Source organism: Oncorhynchus mykiss, chromosome 22, assembly GCF_057628025.1.
Source record: "Oncorhynchus mykiss isolate SJ-2025 chromosome 22, ASM5762802v1, whole genome shotgun sequence".
NCBI lineage: Eukaryota > Metazoa > Chordata > Actinopteri > Salmoniformes > Salmonidae > Oncorhynchus > Oncorhynchus mykiss.
The window spans coordinates 2,875,829-2,895,663 of NC_143043.1; the positions used below are offsets into that span (position 1 = coordinate 2,875,829).

General features: G+C 41.4%; 1 protein-coding gene across 1 annotated transcript; it reads left to right on the forward strand.

Annotated features, from left to right (window-relative positions):
- Window positions 1-427: 427 nt before the first annotated feature.
- On the forward strand, window positions 428-13,395 carry fbxl3a (F-box and leucine rich repeat protein 3a). The gene is made up of 5 exons (XM_021578607.3): window positions 428-726; window positions 4,930-5,332; window positions 6,233-6,355; window positions 8,186-8,357; window positions 12,461-13,395. The coding sequence occupies exons 2-5, from the start codon at window positions 4,931-4,933 to the stop codon at window positions 13,099-13,101; spliced, it is 1,338 nt and encodes a 445-aa protein (XP_021434282.1). The 5' UTR covers window positions 428-726; window position 4,930; the 3' UTR covers window positions 13,102-13,395.
- The last annotated feature ends 6,440 nt before the right edge of the window (window positions 13,396-19,835 follow it).

Below are 19,835 nucleotides of genomic sequence, written 5' to 3' on the forward strand. Positions count from 1 at the left end.
CTGCCAAACCCAGATGACGCTGGGCCAATAGTGCCCCACCTTATGGGACTCCCAATCACGGCCGGATGTGATGCAGCCTGGATTCAAACCAGGTACTGCAGTGGTGCCTCTTGCACTACGATGCAGTGTCTTAGACTACTGCGCCAACCGGGAGCCCTGTTACATTGTGGGTGTATTGCTACAGTGTGGGCAGTATCAGAGGAAAGGGAGAGGCTGATATCTAGTATGAGGGAGAAGGTGAACCAGGAAATTAGTTCAAAGAGAATATTGAGTAGAACATCATTAGATATAGTCTCAAATATTATTATTATTTTTTTTTTTTAAGAGCAACGGGGCTGGCAGGTAGGATTTAGTTTCTCCTCTTCTCTGGCCCACACTCCAGTATAGTAGGTGGCGGTAAAGCAACATTACCGTCGGATGCCAAAAGCGAATAAATCCCACCGAAGAAGAGGAAGCCATTTCATACAGTATCACCCACAATGCACCGCTACTGTCACAACAACACGTCGCCATTTCACGGATGGGGGGTCAGCTGAAACTCCCGCAAAGTAATTTACGTCACCGGAGATATAGCACAACACACGAACATTATCTAAAAGGAAACTGTAAATGTGGCGATATTTGGCTCGGGTGAATGAGTTGTTCAAGTGTCGGCCGAGGTTGAAGTTGCCAGTGATCGGATTTTTTCACGTCAACAGCTATCCAGCTGTCAAGTGTAAACATAAGGTAAGGGGATGGGTCAACTATAATATAATTTCATTGTCGGTTTAACGTTGGGGTTAGTTATCTACCAATAATTTGACTAGCTCGTAAAATGCTGCCACTTAGTTAAATAACTTAGGTTAACTTTGGCACAGCAAACTTGGCCAGACAGTATCCTCATGCGTGGAAGGATGCTAACTAGCTAGCTATGAATTTCTAAGTAGTTGTCAAATAACTTTATTGTAATGGCTAACTAACTTGCGTTAGGTTTCTCATCATTGTATAGTCCTAGTTTGTAGTTAATGTTACAGTTGCCCTTCTGGCTCCAATGGCTGTATGGCCCCATAGTAGGCAGTGCAAACCCGTTTTGGTGATTTCTGGTATATCATCAAAATAAATCAATCACAACGTTTTACCTGATTTAAGAACAATACCATTGAAAATTAATGTTGAGTTATGTTTATATTCCTCAAATTTAAGTTGAAAATGATGCTGTTCTTGCTAACAGTAGAACATGTTTATAAATAGCCCAATGCCAATATGCAGAAACCGTTTGATATATTGAACATCTAAACATAAAATGTAGTTTTTACACATGCATGTACAACAATAGTAATCATATTTTTTTTATACGAGCACCTTATAAACTTCACTCTCCAAAAACTGTTGTTTTTGTCAAGTTGCAATGCGCTGTTTAAACTCAAAACCACATGGTTACTGGATATATTTTTTACGTCACTGGTTAGATGACAGCCTGCAGAACTGTTCGCTACATTTTGAAATGTTTCCATCAATTTGACTTGTTGCAGATAAAGATGACGTAGTGCACATAAAAATACCTTTTGCGGTAGAATTCCCATTTGCCGAATAAAAAATACAAGAAATTGGTTTCCATCGCATTTTCAACTGCTTATGGGTTTCTCACAAAAAAATATTGTATAGCGAGTGTGCTGGTATTGTCAACTGCCTGCTGTTGGCTAGAGCGCATGTGTAGTGTACATCGGGGGTGGGGGTCACAAAAAATCTTACCTCATCATTAGTGGCTCCAGTTGCTCTGTATTTTGCCATAGAGTGAGACTAACAAAATCAACCTTGACTTTGATTATTACCAGTTTAGATAGCTGCCCACTAGACTAATTTACCAATCTAAAAGAAAGTTAGCTGACATGGGCTAATTGAGTGACTATCAGTGACTGATATATCAAGTGAACAATTTTTGATGCTCAACCAAGTCTTGAAATTGCACTTTGTTTATTCTACAGTAAATTGAGACCCGACTGATTATTTTTATTATTTTTATTTGTCAAATGGGAGCCAAGCATCGATGATCTCATGTCACCAGAATAATACCCCTATATTTATTTGAAAGGATCATCAAGGTCATCAACTTGCACTTTCCAAAACCCAAATCAAATCTTGTCAAATGTGCTGAATACAGCACGTGTACACCTTACTCGGAAATGCTTACTTACAAGCCCTTAACCAACAGTGCAATTCAAGAAAGAGTTAAAATATTTACCAAATAAACGAAAGTAAAAATATATACAGGGTGTACCGGTACCGAGTCAATGTACCGGGGTACAGGTTAGTCGAGGTCATTTGTACATGTAGGTAGGGGTGAAGTAAATATGCATAGATAATAAACAGCGAGTAGCAGCAGTGTAAAAAAAACACTACCCTCTGTAGTGCCTTACGGTCAGATGCTGAGCCATACCAGGCGGTGATGCAACCCTTCAGGATGCTCTTGATGGTGCAGCTCTAGAACTTTTTGAGGATCTGGGGACCAATGCCAAATCTTTTCAGTCTCCTGAGGGGGATAAGGTGTTGTCGTGCCCTCTTCACGACTGTCTTGCTGTGTTTGGACCATGATAGTTTGTTGGTGATGTGGACACCAAGGAACTTGAAACCCTCCTCCTGCTCCACTACAGCTCAGTCAATGTTAATGGGGGCCTGTTCGGCCCTCCTTTTCCTGTAGTACACGATCAGCTCCTTTGTCTTTCTCACATTGAGGGAGAGGTTGTTCACCTGCCAGGTCTCTGACCTCCCTATGGGCTGTCTCATCGTTGTCAGTGATCAGGCCTACCACTCTTGTGTGTCGTCAGCAAACTTAATGATGGTGTTGGAGTCGTGTTTGGCCATGCAGTTGTGGGTGAACAGGGAGTGCAGGAGGGGACTAAGTGTTGAGGATCAGCGTTGTTGCCTACCCTTACCATTTTTAAAATTGTATTAAAAATGTTTATTTAACCTTTATTTAACTAGGCAAGTCATTGAAGAACACATTATTTGTTACAATGACTGCCTACCAAAAGTCAAAAGGTCTCCAGAGGGGATGGGGGCTGGGATTAAAACAAATAATAATATAAATATAGGACAAGAGAGACAACACAACACTACATAAAGAGACCTAAGACGACAACATAGCAAGGCAGCAACACATGACAACACAGCATGGTAGCAACACAACATGGTACAAACATTACTGGGCACAGACAACAGCACAAAGGGCAAGAAGGTAGAGACAACAATACATCACGCAAATAAGCCACAACTGTCAGTAAGAGTGTCCATGATTGAGTCTTTGAATAAAGGGATTGAGATAAAACTGTCTAGTTCGAGTGTTTGTTGCAGCTCATTCCAGTCGCTAGCTGCAGCGAATTGAAAAGACAAGCGACCAGGGATGTGTGTGCTTTTGGGACCGTCAACAAAATCTGACTGGCAGAACGGGTTTTATATGTGGAGGATGAGAGCTGCAGTAGATATCTCAGAGGGGGGAGTGAGGCCTAAGAGGGTTTTATAAATAAGCATCAACCAGTGGGTCTTGCAGACAATCCCACAGGTGAAGAAGCCGGATGTGGAGGTACTGGACTGGCGTGGGTGCATGTGGTCTAGGGTTGAGGCCGGTTGGACCTATTGCCAAATTCTATTAAAAAAAACACGGAGGCAGCTTATGGTAGAAAAATGAACTTTGAATTATTTGGCAACAGCTCTGGTGGACATTCTTGCAGTCAGTATGCCAATTGCATGCTCCCTCAACTTTATACATCTGTGGCATTGTGTTGTGTGACAAAACTGCACATTTTAGAATGGCCTTTTATTGTCCTCTGCACAAGGTGAACCTGTGTAATGATCATGCTGTTTAACTTCTTTGGGGTAGGGGGCAGTATTGGGAATTTTGGATGAAAAGCGTACCCAAATTAAGCTGCCTGCTACTCAGCCATAAAAGCTAGAATATGCATATAATTAGTAGATTTGGATATAAAACACTCTGTTTGAATGATGTCAGAGTATAACAGAACTCATATGCCAGGCCTGAGAAAAAATCCAACCAGGAAGTGGGAAATCTGAGGTTTGTAGTTTTTGAACTCAGCCCCCATCGAATACACAGTGGGATATTGGTCATTTTGCACTTCCTACGGCTTCCACTAGATGTCAACAGTCTTTAGAAACGTGTTTGATGCTTCTACTCTAAAGGAGGGGCTCATAAGAGCTCTTTGAGTGAGTGGTCTGGCAGAGTGCCACAGGCTCAGTCTTATCTTCTGGGGATGAGGAGCAGGCAGTTGAATTTGGGCATGCTTTTCATCCAAAATTCCTAATGCTGCCGCCTATCCTAGAGAAGTTAACCAACTCCAATGGCTCTGACAAGTATTTCTGTCTGTAATAAAGCCCCTTTGTGGGGGGAAAAATATGCTGCACCCCTGCCCAGTCATGTGAAATCCATAAATTAGGGTCTAATTAATTTATTTCAATTGACAAAATAATTGAAATTGTTGCATGTCTTTTATATTTTTGGTAATTAGATATGGCAAAATAATAAAATATCGTAATTTAGGATTATAGAAAACAAAGCAAACTCAGCCTTTTTTCAATAGTCACACATTTCTCAATAGTATTAGCCATTTTAGAGATTGAAAAAATGTTCCTAAACATAATTTAACCAGGCGCTCTACACTAGTGTCCAAACCGGAACTTTTGACGTTCCTACCCTGCCTAATATTGTGAAAATGTTGTATGCCAGGAATGCAGTAGCAGTTATTAGTTTCAATTAGGCAATAAAATAAGATCACTTTTTTGTATTGTTACCTGGCTGTTATTCTTCTATAATTATGGCATTGTATGCTGTGATTTTAATGTACGAAATCCCATGTTTAATAAACTATAATTGCCAGCAGGCCAATGATTTGCGATGTATTATTCCCACCAAACCTCGTTGTGTGTCTCCTCCTATAGGATGAAGAGGGTGAAAGGAGATGAGGACGCCTGCAGCTCTTCCAGCGAGGGCCCAACCGAGTCCTGCAAGAAGGTGCGGAAGCTACAGCCAAGCAAAGAGAAGCAGCAAGAGGAGGAGGAGGAAGAGACTGATGTAGATCTCTGCGAGTTTGGCTTCGACTGGGCACTGCTCCCTCAGGAGATCCTGCTCAACATCTTCCAATTCCTGCCTCTTCTGGATCGGGCGTATGCCTCGCAAGTGTGCCGTGGCTGGAACCAAGCTTTCCACATGCCCGAGCTATGGAGGTGCTTTGAGTTTGAGCTGAACCAGCCTGCCAGTTCTTACCTGAAGGCGACACACCCAGACCTAATCAAACAGATCATCAAGAGGCATTCGAACCACCTACAGTATGTCAGCTTCAAAGTGAGTGGGAATTCAGTGTTTCCCCTTTGTCCATTAATCGTTGCGTTTGTCCATTAATCGTTTAAATAAGATCATCTTTGAGAACTAACAATAACCAAAATAAAAGGGAGAATCTAAAATAAAAATGAATGGTATGGGGCCCCCATTCATGATATGTTTGAGTCACACAGATGGCATAATAACACGGCATAAACCATAGGAAATTAGCTTTTAAACTGCACCATTTCTGTCATGCGCATTGCAAAATGCTGAATTGCAGGAAATGAGCTTCAAAACAGGCCCACGCGGACTACTTACGTCAACTTTGCCACCGATGCTGAAAAGAAATTGAGGGGAATCTGCAATTGTTTGTTTTTGATTAAGAATGGTATGCGAAATCAATATTTAATTGTATGATTGGCATCAGAGGTCAAGTGTTGGGTGAACAAAAATATAAATGCAACATGCAACTATTTCAAAATGTTTGCGTTAGGGATATATATATAAGGAAATTGGTCAATTGAATATGATAGAGAAATTAACATTTTCAATTCTCTGGTGGACATTCCTGCAGTCAGCATGCCACGCTCCCTCACCTTGAGGCATCTGTGGCGTTGGTGACAAACTGCACATTTTAGTGGTCTTTTGTTCCCAGCACAAGATGCACCTGTGTAGTGATCGTACTGTTTAATCAGCTTGTTGATACCACACCTGTCAGGTGGCTGGAATATCTTGGCTAAGGAGAAATGCTCACCAACAGGGATGTAAAACAAATTTGTGCACAAAATTTGAGATACACTTTTTGTACATCTGGAACATCTCGGAGCTCTTTTATTTCCATGAAACATGGGACCAACATTTTGTGTTTATATTTTTAAGTATATATTGTTTTTTTTAATTGTTTTTTTATTTTATCTCTAGGTGGACAGCAGCACGGAATCTGCAGAGGCAGCCTGTGACATTCTCTCCCAGCTGGTGAACTGTTCACTAAAGACACTAGGGCTCATCTCTACGGCCAGACCCAGCTTCATGGAGTTGCCCAAGGTAGCTTACACTCAGCCTGTTGGAACCAGAGCCAAAGATTGGCCTTACAGTGTATTCGGAAAGTATTCAGACCCCATTACTTTTTCGACATCAATCTACCCAATAATGACAAAGTGAAAACAGGTTTTTAGAAATGTTTGCAAATGTATTACAAATAAAAAACAGAAACCTTCTTTAAAGTATTCAGACCCTTTGCTATGAGAGAATTGAGCTCAGGTGCATCCTGTTTCCATTGATCATCCTTGAGATGTTTCTCCAAATTGATTTGGACATGATTTGTAAGGGAACACACCTGTGTATATAAGGTCCCACAGTTGACAGTGCATGTCAGAGCAAAAACCAAGCCATGAGGTCGCAGGAATTGTCCGTAGAGCTCCGTGACAGGATCGTGTCAAGGCACAGACCTGGGGAAGGGTACAAAAAATGTCTGCAGCATTGAAGGTCCCCAAGAACACAGTGACCTCCATTCTCAAATGGAAGGATTTTGGAACCAAGGCATTTCCTAGAGCTGGCCGCTCGGCCAAACTGAGCAATCAGGGGAGAAGGGCCTTGGTCAGGGAGGTGACCGAGAACCCAATGGACACTCTGACAGAGCGCCAGAGTTTCTCTGTGGAGATGGTTGTCCTTCTAGAAGGTTCTCCCATCTCTGCAGCACTCCACCAATCAGGCATTTTAATGTAGAGTGGCCAGACAGAAGCCACTCATCAGTAAAAGGCACATGACAGCCCACTTGGAGTTTGCCAAAGGGCACCTGAAGGATTCTTAGACCACGAGAAACACGATTCTCTGGTCTGATGAAACCAAGAACTCTTTGGCCTGAATGCCAAGTGTCATGTCTGGAGGAAACCTTGCACCATCCCTACGGAGCATGGTGGTGGCAGCGTCATGATGTGGAGATGTTTTTCAGTGGCAGGGACTGGGAGACCAGTCCAAGATTGAGGGAAAGATGAACGGAGAAAAGTAGAGATCCTTGATGAAAACCTGCTCAAAACTTCAGACTGGGGCGAAGGTTTTACTTTCCAACAGGACAACAACCCTAAGCACACAGCCAAGACAATGCAGGAAGAGCTTCAGGAGAAGTCTCTGCTGTCCTTGAGTGGGCTTGACCCCGATTGAACATCTCTGGAGAGACCTGAAAATAGCTGTGCAGAGCTTGTGAGGATCTGCAGAGAAGAACTCCCCAAATACAGGTGTGCCAAGCTTGTAGTGTCACACCCAAGAAGACTCAAGGTTTAAATCGCTGCCAGCGGTGCTTCAACAAAGTACTGAGTAAAAAGGGTCTGAATACTTATGTAAATGTCATATTTCTGTTTGATTTAATTTTATACATTTGCAAAAATGTATAACCTGTTTTTGCTTTGTCATTGTGGGGTTTTTGTGTAGATTGATGGAGGGGGGCAATTTAATCCAATTTAGAATAAGGCTGCAAGGGGTCTGAATATTTTCTGACTGCACTGTATATTTAGTGTTCAGGAAACTGTTGGTACCAAATGTTCCATGACAATGGTTGGCATTCTAATGTGTAACCTTGATTGTGAATACTATTCTATAACTAGGATTTGATTGTCCATTAGCTTTTGGCTCCCGTTTTAAAGGTCAAAATTCCACAGTTTACACTGAGCCTGTAATTCCACAGTGGAGCGGTGTGCAGACAGTTCAACCTGAACACATTCTCCATTCATTCTTTCAAGGCAATTCCATTAAACAGTCCACCGTGTATTGATGCAGTCCATTAGTGCAACGTTTTGACGATTTAGGGTCTTTTATTATACCCTACACCTGCAATCATCCATTTTATTTACCTGTTGACTGATTGTTTTCCTCCTTCAGTCTCATTTCATCTCGGCCCTGACGGTGGTGTTTGTCAACTCCAAGTCCCTGTCATCTCTGAAGATCGACGACACACCGGTGGATGACCCGTCCCTGAAGGTCCTGGTGGCCAACAACAGCGACACGCTGAGGATGTTGAAGATGAGCAGCTGCCCTCATGTCTCCCCTGCAGGTAGCTTGTCTGAGTTTATGGTCATTGAATGATCCCTAGAATGGATTATTCCATTGAATGGTCCCTGAGCAACGCCAGTCGACTCCTGATTAGGCACTCAAATAAGTGTCAACTCTGTTTAAAAAAATGAATGGAAGTATATAGAGACAGTTTAGTGGCTAAAAGGAGGGGTTAAATACATGTAAAAAAAAAAAAATGTGTTCTTATATTTCTCCGACAGATACAGATAGATAGATACTTCAGAACAGACTTCCTTTAGAAATCTCTTGGACTATGTTTATCCACATATGAAGCTGTTATTCAATGCATTTCTATGGGCTAATTGTAATAAGGCCAAATAAATTAAGTGTTTAATTAACCATTTTTTAAATTAATTTGGTTGATACCTTAAGGGGTCCTAAAATTCTAAATCAAATAGCTAAATGATCCTTGGTATGACCTGCCCCCCCCCCCCAAATGCTGAGGTCAAGGCCTCTTTACAGATGAGACCTGTAATTACAAAAATATACACTTTAAATAGGAAATTCAAAACATAAATATATTTTTGCATTGGCGGGTATGTCTATTTCACCAGTCACATTGGCAGGTGGTCAGGGCTCCACAGTCCGAGCATTTCACTTGCATTTGTGAATAAAAATAGTAAAGTATGATCACATTTATAGCAAAATAAATGCTGCAGTAGCTGTTTTCAAAGTATTTATGTCGTTTTGTCTCATAGCTGGCAAGTTAATTGCACAAAGTCAAAGAAAAAAGAAGCCTCTATAGCAGTGGTTGCCAACCCATTGGTAGCGATCGACTGGTCCATCTCCAAAGCATTCCTAGTCAATCACCAAACGTTTCTGTTAAAAATGATTAAGCCTTGGAGTTTCTATTTTTTGTTTTATTTGTTTCGTGCTGTTGGCGGTAGGTGCACTTGATTCAGCAACCGTAGTGTCGGGAAGGCAAAGTGTTCACATTTTGAACCATTTCATGTGTCTGAAGGTGCACCTGAGCAAATCAAGTGCACCGACAGGACTACCGCTGGCCAATCAAATAGCTCAGATCACCGTGTCTTCACAGTTTCCTCCAGCCATAGACAATAAAAAAGAAGCCTTGAGTGCACAGCAAAGTTGATACTGTGAGATTTCAAAACTTTAAAACCAAAGCACTGCTGTTTTTGAATCATTTTATGTTTGTTATTCAGCACTGTCAACATGTTTATAAGCCATAAAATGTGCTACAACCATCACTGCAGCTGCAATGAATGAGTATAGCAAAGTGTTTCGATAAGCTTGTTATTATTATAGGCTTGTCCTTTTTACATTTTTTTTATATTGAGTAATATTTCACTTTATCTGGACATCGGATTAACATTATTTGGTGCATGAGGCAGGAATAATGCAGTGCGACTTGAGTTTTGCCATCAGCTGGAAGACAGTGTCCCCTTTTTGTCAATGGAGGGAGGGAGAACGGAGGGGACGGTGAGTTAGAGAGGCAGCGTCATATCTGAGGCCTTCATAGCTGTAGTTTCAAACCAAAAACCTTGGGCTCAACAGTGAAAGCCCTCATTAACACTTAAACTGCCTGGTCTCACTACCCCCCTCATTGGTGTAGTGTTCTGCCACTGAGCAAGGCAGTTCCCTGGGCGCCGAAGACGTGGATGCCGATTTAAGGCAGCTCCCCCACACCTCTCTAATTCAGAGATATCTTAAAACTATTAAGTTAACTGTCTAAAATGTGCTAAATGCTCAGCAGTTGGGCATTTGGATTGCTAATTTAGTGTTAAATGATTAGCTTCTTCGATAATCAAGCATTCACTTGGTAACAGCAGAGAATTCTCACCTGTATCAAGGGCTAATATTCATTTTGTGCGTGCAACAAACTGAGTAGTGTTTTTGAGTTACTTGTATAGTTTAGGTCAGGAACTGTACAAAATGTTTGCAATGTGCTCGTTAGCATTGTCTTTGAGGATTCCTTATTATTTGCTAGCACTATGTTAAGTTACTTTTTTGGGGCTTTGAATATTAGTACTTTAAGTAAATACCTGCAGTCAACATGCACTAGATAATAGATAAGCAGATCGCATGTATCCTTTTTTTATTTCTATGAAGCTTACCGGTACTAATTTTCCAAAACAGCGGTTTGAGCCAGTCACGTGTGTTTGTTTACAAAGAAGCACAACAAGGAAAATGGGAGCTTCGTGAGGCGAGTCATTCATGCAGCGCAACTTAAGTGAGACTGCACCAGATTTGCAAGTTCTTGCTGTGAGATGTTACCCCACTCTTCCACCAAGGCATCTGCAAGTTCCGGGACATATCTGGGGGGGGAAATGGCCCTAGCCCTCACCCTCCGATCCAACAGGTCCCAGATGTGCTCAATGGGATTGAGGTCCGGGCTCTTCGCTGGCCATGGCAGAACACTGACATTCCTGTCTTGAAGGAAATCACATACAGAACGAGCAGTATGGCTGGTGACATTGTCATGCTGGAGGGTCATGTCAGGATGAGCCTGCAGGAAGGGTACCACATGAGGGAGGAGGATGTCTTCCCTGTAACGCACAACGTTGAGATTGCCTGCAATGACAACAAGCTCAGTCCGATGATGCTGTGACACACCACCCCAGACCATGACGGACCCTCCACCTGCAAATCGATCCCGCTCCAGAGTACAGGCCTCGGTGTAACGCTCATTCCTTCGACGATAAACGCGAATCCGACCATCACCCCTGGTGAGACAAAACCGCGACTCGTCAGTGAAGAGCACTTTTTGCCAGTCCTGTTTGGGTTTGATATCTGGTGAGGACATGCCTTACAACAGGCCTACAAGTCTTCAGTCTAGCCTTTCTCAGCCTATTGCAGACAGCCTGAGCACTGATGGAGGGATTGTGTGTTCCTGATGTAACTCGGGCAGTTGTTGTTGCCATGCTGTACCTGTCCCGCAGGTGTGATGTTCGGATGTAACCATCCTGTGCAGGTGTTACACGTGGTCTGCCACTGCGAGGACGATCAGCGGTCTGTCCGGTCTCCATGTAGCGCTGTCTTAGGCGTCTCACAGTATGGAAATTGCCTTGGCCACATCTGCAGTCCTCATGCCTCCTTGCAGCATGCGTAAGGCACGTTCACACAGATGAGCAGGGACCCTGGTTATCTTTCTTTTGGTGTTTTTCAGAGTCAGTAGAAAGGCCTCTTTAGTGTACTAAGTTTTCATAACTGTGACCTTATTTGCTTGCCGTCTGTAAGCTGTTAATATCTTAACGACTGTTCCACAGGTGCATGTTCATTAATTGTTTGTGACGATCTGTGAAGTTATTTGGATTTTTACGAATTATCTTTGAAAGATAGGGTCCTGAAAAAGGGACTTTTCTTTTTTTGCTGGGTTTATTTTATAAATTTTAAGTTAACTATGTGGGCAATAGGTAGCCTAGCGGTTAAGAGCTTTGAGCCATTAACCCAAAGGTTGCTGGTTCGAATCCCTGAGCTGACTAGATGAAAAATCTGTCTGTGTCCTTGAGCAAGGCACTTAACCCTAATTGCTCCTGTAAGTCGCTCTGGATAAGAGCGTTTTAGTCAATCTAAGATGTGCCAAATAAATTCTCTCCAACTGAATTTAGTTAACATTAGCGTGCAAGATGAAACTTAACCTGCTCATTCTGATACTCTATACAGTGGGGCAAAAAAGTATTTAGTCAGCCACCAATTGTGCAAGTTCTCCCACTTAAAAAGATGAGAGGCCTGTAATTTTAATCATAGGTACACTTAAACTATGACAGACAAAATGAGGAAACAAAATCCAGAAAATCACATTGTAGGATTTTTAATTTATTTATTTGCAAATTATGGTGGAAAATAAGTATTTGGTCACCTACAAATTACAGGCCTCTCTCATATTTTTAAGTGGGAGAACTTGCACAATTGGTGGCTGACTAAATACTTTTTTGCCCCACTGTAGATATCAAAACTGCTTATAACATTTTCTGTTTGTGATATCAACATTCTCACAATATACGTGTGTTAAATATACTTATTTATTATAAAGCTAAACTAATTTGAATTAATAGGGACATATGTTATAATTGGAGTAATAATAGGACTATATTTGTAAACCAAAGTTTTCTGTGTGTGCAGGTATCCTGTGTGTGGCGGACCAGTGCCATGGCCTGAGGGAGCTGGCGCTGAACTACCACCTGCTGAGTGATGAGCTGTTATTAGCCCTCTCCTCTGAGAAACACGTGCACCTGGAGCATCTCCGCATTGATGTGGTCAGCGAGAACCCCGGGCAGCACTTCCACACCATCAGGAAGTCCAGCTGGGACGCTATGCTGCGCCACTCGCCCAAGTTCAACCTGGTCATGTACTTCTTCCTCTACGAGGACGAGTTCGGCCCCTTCTTCAGGGAGGAAGTCCCCATCACCCACCTCTACTTTGGTCGCTCAGTCAGTAAGGATGTGCTGGGCCGCGTGGGGCTTCACTGCCCCCGGTTGGTGGAGTTGGTGGTGTGCGCCAATGGGCTGCGGCCACTGGACGAGGAGCTAATCCGCATCGCCAAGCGCTGCACCCAGCTGTCGGCCATTGGCCTTGGGGAGTGTGAGGTGTCGTGCAGCGCGTTCGTGGAATTCGTGAAGATGTGCGGTCGGAGGTTGTCCCAGCTGTCCATCATGGAGGAGGTGCTGATTCCTGACCATAAGTACAACCTAGATGAAATCCACTGGGAGGTGTCAAAGCACCTCGGTCGTGTCTGGTTCCCCGACATGATGCCCACCTGGTAGAGCCGTTGAAGGGGGCTGTGGATTTACTGTACAGAGTTTGACATACTTTTCTCTTTTTTCCCACCTTGAAACTCTGTCCGAAGCATCCGTGGAGTCCATGTTGGCAGCGAAGGAACAACCGAAGATAATCGTGTTCTACTTAAAATGCGAATTTTTCAGGGATGCGATTTTTCCTGATTAATCAGGAATTCCTACTTTTCTCACTGTATACTCCATTCCTATACACTGAACAAAAATATAAACGCTTCATGAGCCGAAATAAAAGATCCCAGAAATGTTCCAAATGCATAAAAAGCTTATTTCTCTCAAATTTTGTGCACAAATTTGTTTAGATCCCTTTTAGTGAGCATTTCTGCTTTGTCAAGATAATCCATCCACCTGATAGGTGTAGTATATCAAGAAGCTGATTAACCTGTCTGGGAATAGTGCTAGCGGAACCCTATTCCCAGACAGGTTAATCAGCTTCTTGATATGCCACACCTATCAGGTGGATGGATTATCTATAACCCCTCGCCCAACAGCCAATGAAATGAAATTGCAGGGCGCCAAATACAAATCTGCAAAAATCTAATAAATACAATTTCTCAAACATACAAGTATTAGGCACCATTTTAAATATAAAATTCTCATTAATCCAGCCAGTGTCTGATTTAAAAAATGCTTTACAGCGAAAGCTCCACAAACGATTGTTAGGTCACCACGAAGTCACAGAAAAACCCAGCCATTTTTCCAGCCAACGAGAGGAGTCACAAAAAGCACAAATATAGAGGACCTTTGATCTTCATCAGATGACACCCATAGGACTTCATGTTACACAATACATGTATGTTTTGGTCGATAAAGTGCATATTTCTATCCAAAAATCTCATTTTACATTGGCTTGTTATGCTAAGTTGTTCCAAAACATGCAGTGATTTTGCAGAGAGCCACATCAATTCACAGAAATACTCATTATAAGTGTTATGCATGGAATTTTAGATCCTCTTCTCCTTAATGCAACCGCTGTGTCAGATTTTTTAAAAAACTTTACGGAAAAAGCATAATCTGAGTACGCCACTCAGAGCCCAAAACAGCCAAAAGAAATATCCGCCATGTTGCGCAGTCAACATTAGTCATAAATAGCATTATAAATATTCACTTACCTTTGATCTTCATCATAATGCACTCCCAGGAATCCCAGTTCCACAAAGTTCATCATTTATGTCCATATACCTCCTTTTGTTAGGGCGTTTGGTTAACAAATCCAAAACGCGCGTGCAGGTCCAGCCGAACGTCGGACAAAAAGTTTCAAGAAGTTATATAACAGGTTGTATAGAATCAATCTTTGATGTTTTTATCATAAATGTTCCAACCGGAGAATTCCATTGTCTGTAGAAAAGCAATGGAACGAGAGCTACCTCATGTGAATGCGCGTGACTGAGATCGAGGCAGCTGGCAGACCTCTGACTCAATCCCCTCTCATTCGGCCCCCCTTCACAGTAGAAGCCTCAAACAGGTTTCTAAAGACGGTTGACATCTAGTGGAAGCCTTAGGAAGTGCAACATAACCAATATCCCACTGTGTATTCGATAGGGGCTGAGTTCAAAAACTACAAACCTCAGATTTCCCACTTCCTGTTTGGATTTTTTGTCAGGTTTTTGCCTGCCATATGAGTTCTGTTATACTCACAGACATCATTCAAACAGTTTTAGAAACTTCAGAGTGTTATCTATCCAAGACTAATAATAATATGCATATATTAGCATCTGGGACTGAGTAGGAGGCAGTTTACTCTGGGCACGCTTTTCATCCAAAGTGAAAATGCTGCCCGCTATCCCAAAGAAGTTATTAAACAGCATGGTCATTACATAGGTGCACCTTGTGTTGGGGACAAATGGCCACTCTCTAAAATGTGCAGTCTTGTCACAGTACACAATGCCACAGTAAACTTAGGGTTAGGTTAGGGGTAGGGTTGAGTAAACATGCAATTAGCATTCTTGACTGCAAGAATATCCACCAGACCTGTTGCCAGAGAATTTTATGTTTATTTCTCTACCAGCAACTGCCTCCAATGTGGTTTTAGAGATCAGTACACAATTCCTGGAAGCTGAAAACATCCCAGTTCTTCCATGGCTTTACATTTTTTTTATACGTATCTGTGACCAACAGATTCATATCTGTATTCCCAGTCACGTGAAATCCATAGATTAGGGCTTAATGAATTGATTTAAATTGACATATTTCCTTATATGAACTGTAACTCAGTATAACCTTTGAAATGGTTGCATTTATCTTTGTTCAGTATATTTAAAACTGACCTGTCCCCTAGAGCTCAGACAACTGATTTTCCAGATTTTCTATTGATCACATGAAATGTATTAAGTTCTTTATTATGGGATGTTTTGAGTCAACATGTCGTCTAGTTTTCCAAGCTCTGTACTGTATGGCTTTGAAGCACACCCCTCAGGCGTAAGAGGCTACACTGGTCAGGGACACAGGGTGGAGTTTTTTGGTTAACTCATGGTAGACAGTTATGTTATGGCTGGTTTTTATTGAAATAGCACATCTGTTAGAAAACACCAACCCTGTTTTGACCACAGCAGCCACCACTACACAGTACTGCAGCACACCTTCTTAAGAAGAGGTAGCCTATATGTTGCCCCAATTGTCCTGAGTGGTGTACTATGAGGCCAGCTATACTGAACAAAAATATAAACAACATGCAACAATTTAAACAATTTTTCTGAGTTACCAGTCATATAATCATTACATTTAAATAAATTGGGCCCTAATCTATGGATTTCACATGACTGGGCAGGGGTGAAGCCATGGGTGGGCATAGGCCCACCCAATCAGAATGAGCGGGCAGCACAGTTGCGGGATTGAGGCTTGCAAACACGCTCCCTCAACTTGAGACATTTGTGGTGTTGTGTGACAAAACGTGGCCTTCTATTGTCCCCAGCACAAGGTGCACCTGATCATGCTGTTTAATCAGCTACTTGATATGTCACACCTGTCAGGTGGATGGATTATTTTGACAAAGGAGAAATGCTCACTAATGGGGATCTAAACAAATCTGGGCACAAAATTTGAGGGAAATAAGCTTGTGCGTATGGAACATTTCTGGGATCTTTTATTTCAGCTCATGAAACATAAGACCAACACTTTACATGTTGCGTTTATATTTTTGTCCAGTATAGATCTACTCAGGCTTTTATAAAGTTAACCAGCTTCAGTTAGCTTCACATTCCAGGTCCGGCTTCATCCATACTACGATTGCTTGTCCACCTGCCGCTAACTCTAGCAGGCTTGTAACTGCCCATGGTGAGACAATGCTGAAATGTCCATCAGTGCCACATTTTAATTTGTGCCGAAATCAAAATGAAAGAAAAGTTATCTGGGAAATTCAGCGGGCATGAAATAGGCTTTTAGAAGTGTCTTTGGTGTGCTTATCACTGTACGAGCATCGTTTTCCCCACTCCTTTTGCTCCTTCTGTGGAACAGCTTGTTGCATTGCGGCCATAGACATATAATCCACAGAAGAGATTTTTGAACCTCTAACCCTGGCAATATGACTGTTAAACTCATGGGTGCAATGGTTTCCAGTCTTGGCTGTTCCCATTCAAGTCATCTATGGATTATATGACTATGGTTGGTTGCAGCTGTCAGTTTGCCTTTCACAAATGTCTAAATACAATCTCGTGAAAAACAGACATTTTGGAAATGCTGTCATTACGGAATGTGTAAGGTATTTTACCATTTACATATATATATATATATATATATATATATATATATATATATATATATATTTTTTTTTATTTTTATTTTTTTTTATCAGTCTTCCTCAAATGAAGGGGGTGATGACACAAACTTTGTGAGAGGGAGGGTATCTGATTTCATTGGTCCTCAACTCGTGGCTCAGACACTCCTTATACGCCCATTGGACAATCAATACAAAGACCATTAAAAGGTGGAGAGAGGACTGGAAGCCAGTGTGTTTTAAAAGTGTAAATTGGGTCACTGGCTTTTAGTCTGTCCTCTGAGAAATGTTGCGATTTTGTTTTGTATGTCGGTTTTCAATCACTTTTAACGGTTTGTGGAGATGGGTAGGTGGGGAGGGAAAGGGGGGGATTCCTTGTCAGCTGTACAACTGAATGCATTCAACTGAAAGTCTTCCACATTTAGAAGCTGCATGTTGTGAGGTATGCTACCCGACACTACAACAGAATAAGATCAAAGATATACGGTTAGAATTGGACAGGAACTCGGCACTTTTTGCAACAAATAGTTGGTGTTTTTGAGTAATTTCAGATGAAAGGGTGATTCAAAATAATCTGAATCTAAAATTATATCAGACATTTCACACTAAGGGCAATCGGGGATGTGAAAGCTACTTGTACTCATTCATGATGCACCTATATGGACTGGTAACTTTAGATATATTCTCAGTTGTCGATCCTGACCGGTTTCCCAGAATGGAATTTCCTTGGGACTATTCTAATCTAGAACATCGGAAGGGTGAAATCAGTTTCTTGAATGCAGCAAATTAGTTTATCACTAGCTAGTGCCAGACTAGGCATGTCTTCTGGTCCAGTGAACTTAGTTACTGGCTGTTTACTGGGTAGCCAAAGCGTAGGTGAGGATGAGTACAAAAGAAAGCAAAACCTTGAAGTGTTCAGTGAAGGTTTCCCGGGCGTTCAGTGAAGATGTACAGTTTTGTTTATATATATATCCCTGTCAGATTCACAAATCCTTCATTTCAGTTTAGAAATGGTTTCTGGAGGTTAGTTATCGTTGTAAGTAGAGGTTGACTGATTATGATTTTTCAACACCGATACCGATTATTGGAGGACCAAAAAAAGCTGATACCGATTTAATCGGCCTATTTATATATATATATATATATATATTTTTTTTTTAATAATGACAATTACAACAATACTGAATGAACACTTATTTTAACTTAATATAATACATCAATAAAAATCAATTTATCCTCAAATAAATAATGAAACATGTTCAATTTGGTTTAAATAATGCAAAAACAAAGTGTTGGAGAAGAAAGTAAAAGTGCAATATGTGCCATGAAAGTAAAAGTGCAATATGTGCCATGAAAGTAAAAGTGCAATATGTGCCATGAAAGTAAAAGTGCAATATGTGCAATGAAAGTAAAAGTGCAATATGTGCCATGTAAGAAAGCTAACGTTTAAGTTCCTTGCTCAGAACATGAGAACATATGAAAGCTGGTGGTTCCTTTGAACGAGTCTTCAATATTCCCAGGTAAGAAGTTTTAGGTTGTAGTTATTATAGGAATTATAGGTCTATTTCTCTCTATACCATTTGTATTTCAGATACCTTTGACTATTGGATGTTCTTATAGGCACTTTAGTATTGCCAGTGTAACAGTACAGCTTCCGTCCCTCTCCTCGCCCCTACCTGGGCTCGAACCAGCAACACAACGACAACAGCCACCCTCGAAGCAGCGTTACCCATGCAGAGCAAGGGGAACAACCACTCCAAGTCTCAGAGCGAGTGACGTTTGAAACGCTATTAGCGTGCACCCCGCTAACTAGCTAGCCATTTCACATCGGTTACACCAGCCTAATCTCTGGAGTTGATAGGCTTGAAGTCATAAACAGCGCAATGAAGAGCTGCTGGCAAAACGCACGAAAGTGCTGTTTGAATGAATGCTTATGAGCCTGCTGCTGCCTACTATCGCTCAGTCAGACTGCTCTATCATATCATAGATGTAATTATAACATAACACACAAATACAAGTCTTTGGTCATTAATATGGTCGAATCCGGAAACTATCATTTCGAAAACAAGACGTTTATTCTTTCAGTGAAATACGGAACCGTTCCTTATTTTATCTAACGGATGGCATCCATAAGTCTAAATATTCCTGTTACATTGCACAACCTTCAATGTTATGTCATAATTACGTACAATTCTGGGAAATTAGGCATCCCAAACTGTTGCATATACACTGACTCTGCATGCAATGAACGCAAGAGAAGTGACACAATTTCACCTGGTTAATATTGCCTGCTAACCTGGATTTCTTTGAGCTAAATATGCAGGTTTCAAAATATATACTTCTGTGTATTGATTTTAAGAAACGCATTGATGTTTATGGTTAGGTACACATTGGAGCAACGACAGTCCTTTTTCACAAATACGCACCGCATCGATTATATGCAACGCAGGACACGCTAGATAAACGAGTAATATCATCAACCATGTGTAGTTAACTAGTGATTATGATTGATTGTTTTTTATAAGATAAGTTTAATGTTAGCTAGCAACTTACCTTGGCTTACTGCATTCGCGTAACAGGCAGGCTCCTCGTGGAGTGCAATGTAATCAGGTGGTTAGAGCGTTGGACTAGTTAACTGTAAGGCTGCAAGATTGACAAGGTAAAAATCAGTCGTTCTGCCCCTGAACAAAGCAGTTAACCCACCGTTCCTAGGCCGTCATTGAAAATAAGGTGTTCTTAACTGACTTGCCTAGTTCAATAAAGATTAAATAAATGTGTTAATATATTTTTTTTTTAATTGGCCAAATCGGTGTAAAAAAAATACATTGTTATGAAAACTTGAAATCGGCCCCGATTAATCGGTCGACCTCTAGTTGTAAGCACTTTAAATGTATACCAAAATTATAAAGAGTTGGCCTACTAGTTGGTAGAAAGTGACTGGTTGGAAGAATGAAGCCTGTTGATTTAGTGGGTTGTAACATTTCCTAGATAT

What these genes read in the sequence shown, in the direction of transcription:
- fbxl3a (XM_021578607.3), top strand. Translation starts at nt 4,931, where the DNA reads ATGAAGAGGGTGAAAGGAGATGAGGACGCCTGCAGCTCTTCCAGCGAG. An exon ending in GCTTCATGGAGTTGCCCAAG is followed by an intron (nt 6,356 to 8,185) that starts GTAGCTTACACT and finishes TTCCTCCTTCAG; the next exon opens with TCTCATTTCATCTCGGCCCT. An exon ending in CCCTCATGTCTCCCCTGCAG is followed by an intron (nt 8,358 to 12,460) that starts GTAGCTTGTCTG and finishes CTGTGTGTGCAG; the next exon opens with GTATCCTGTGTGTGGCGGAC.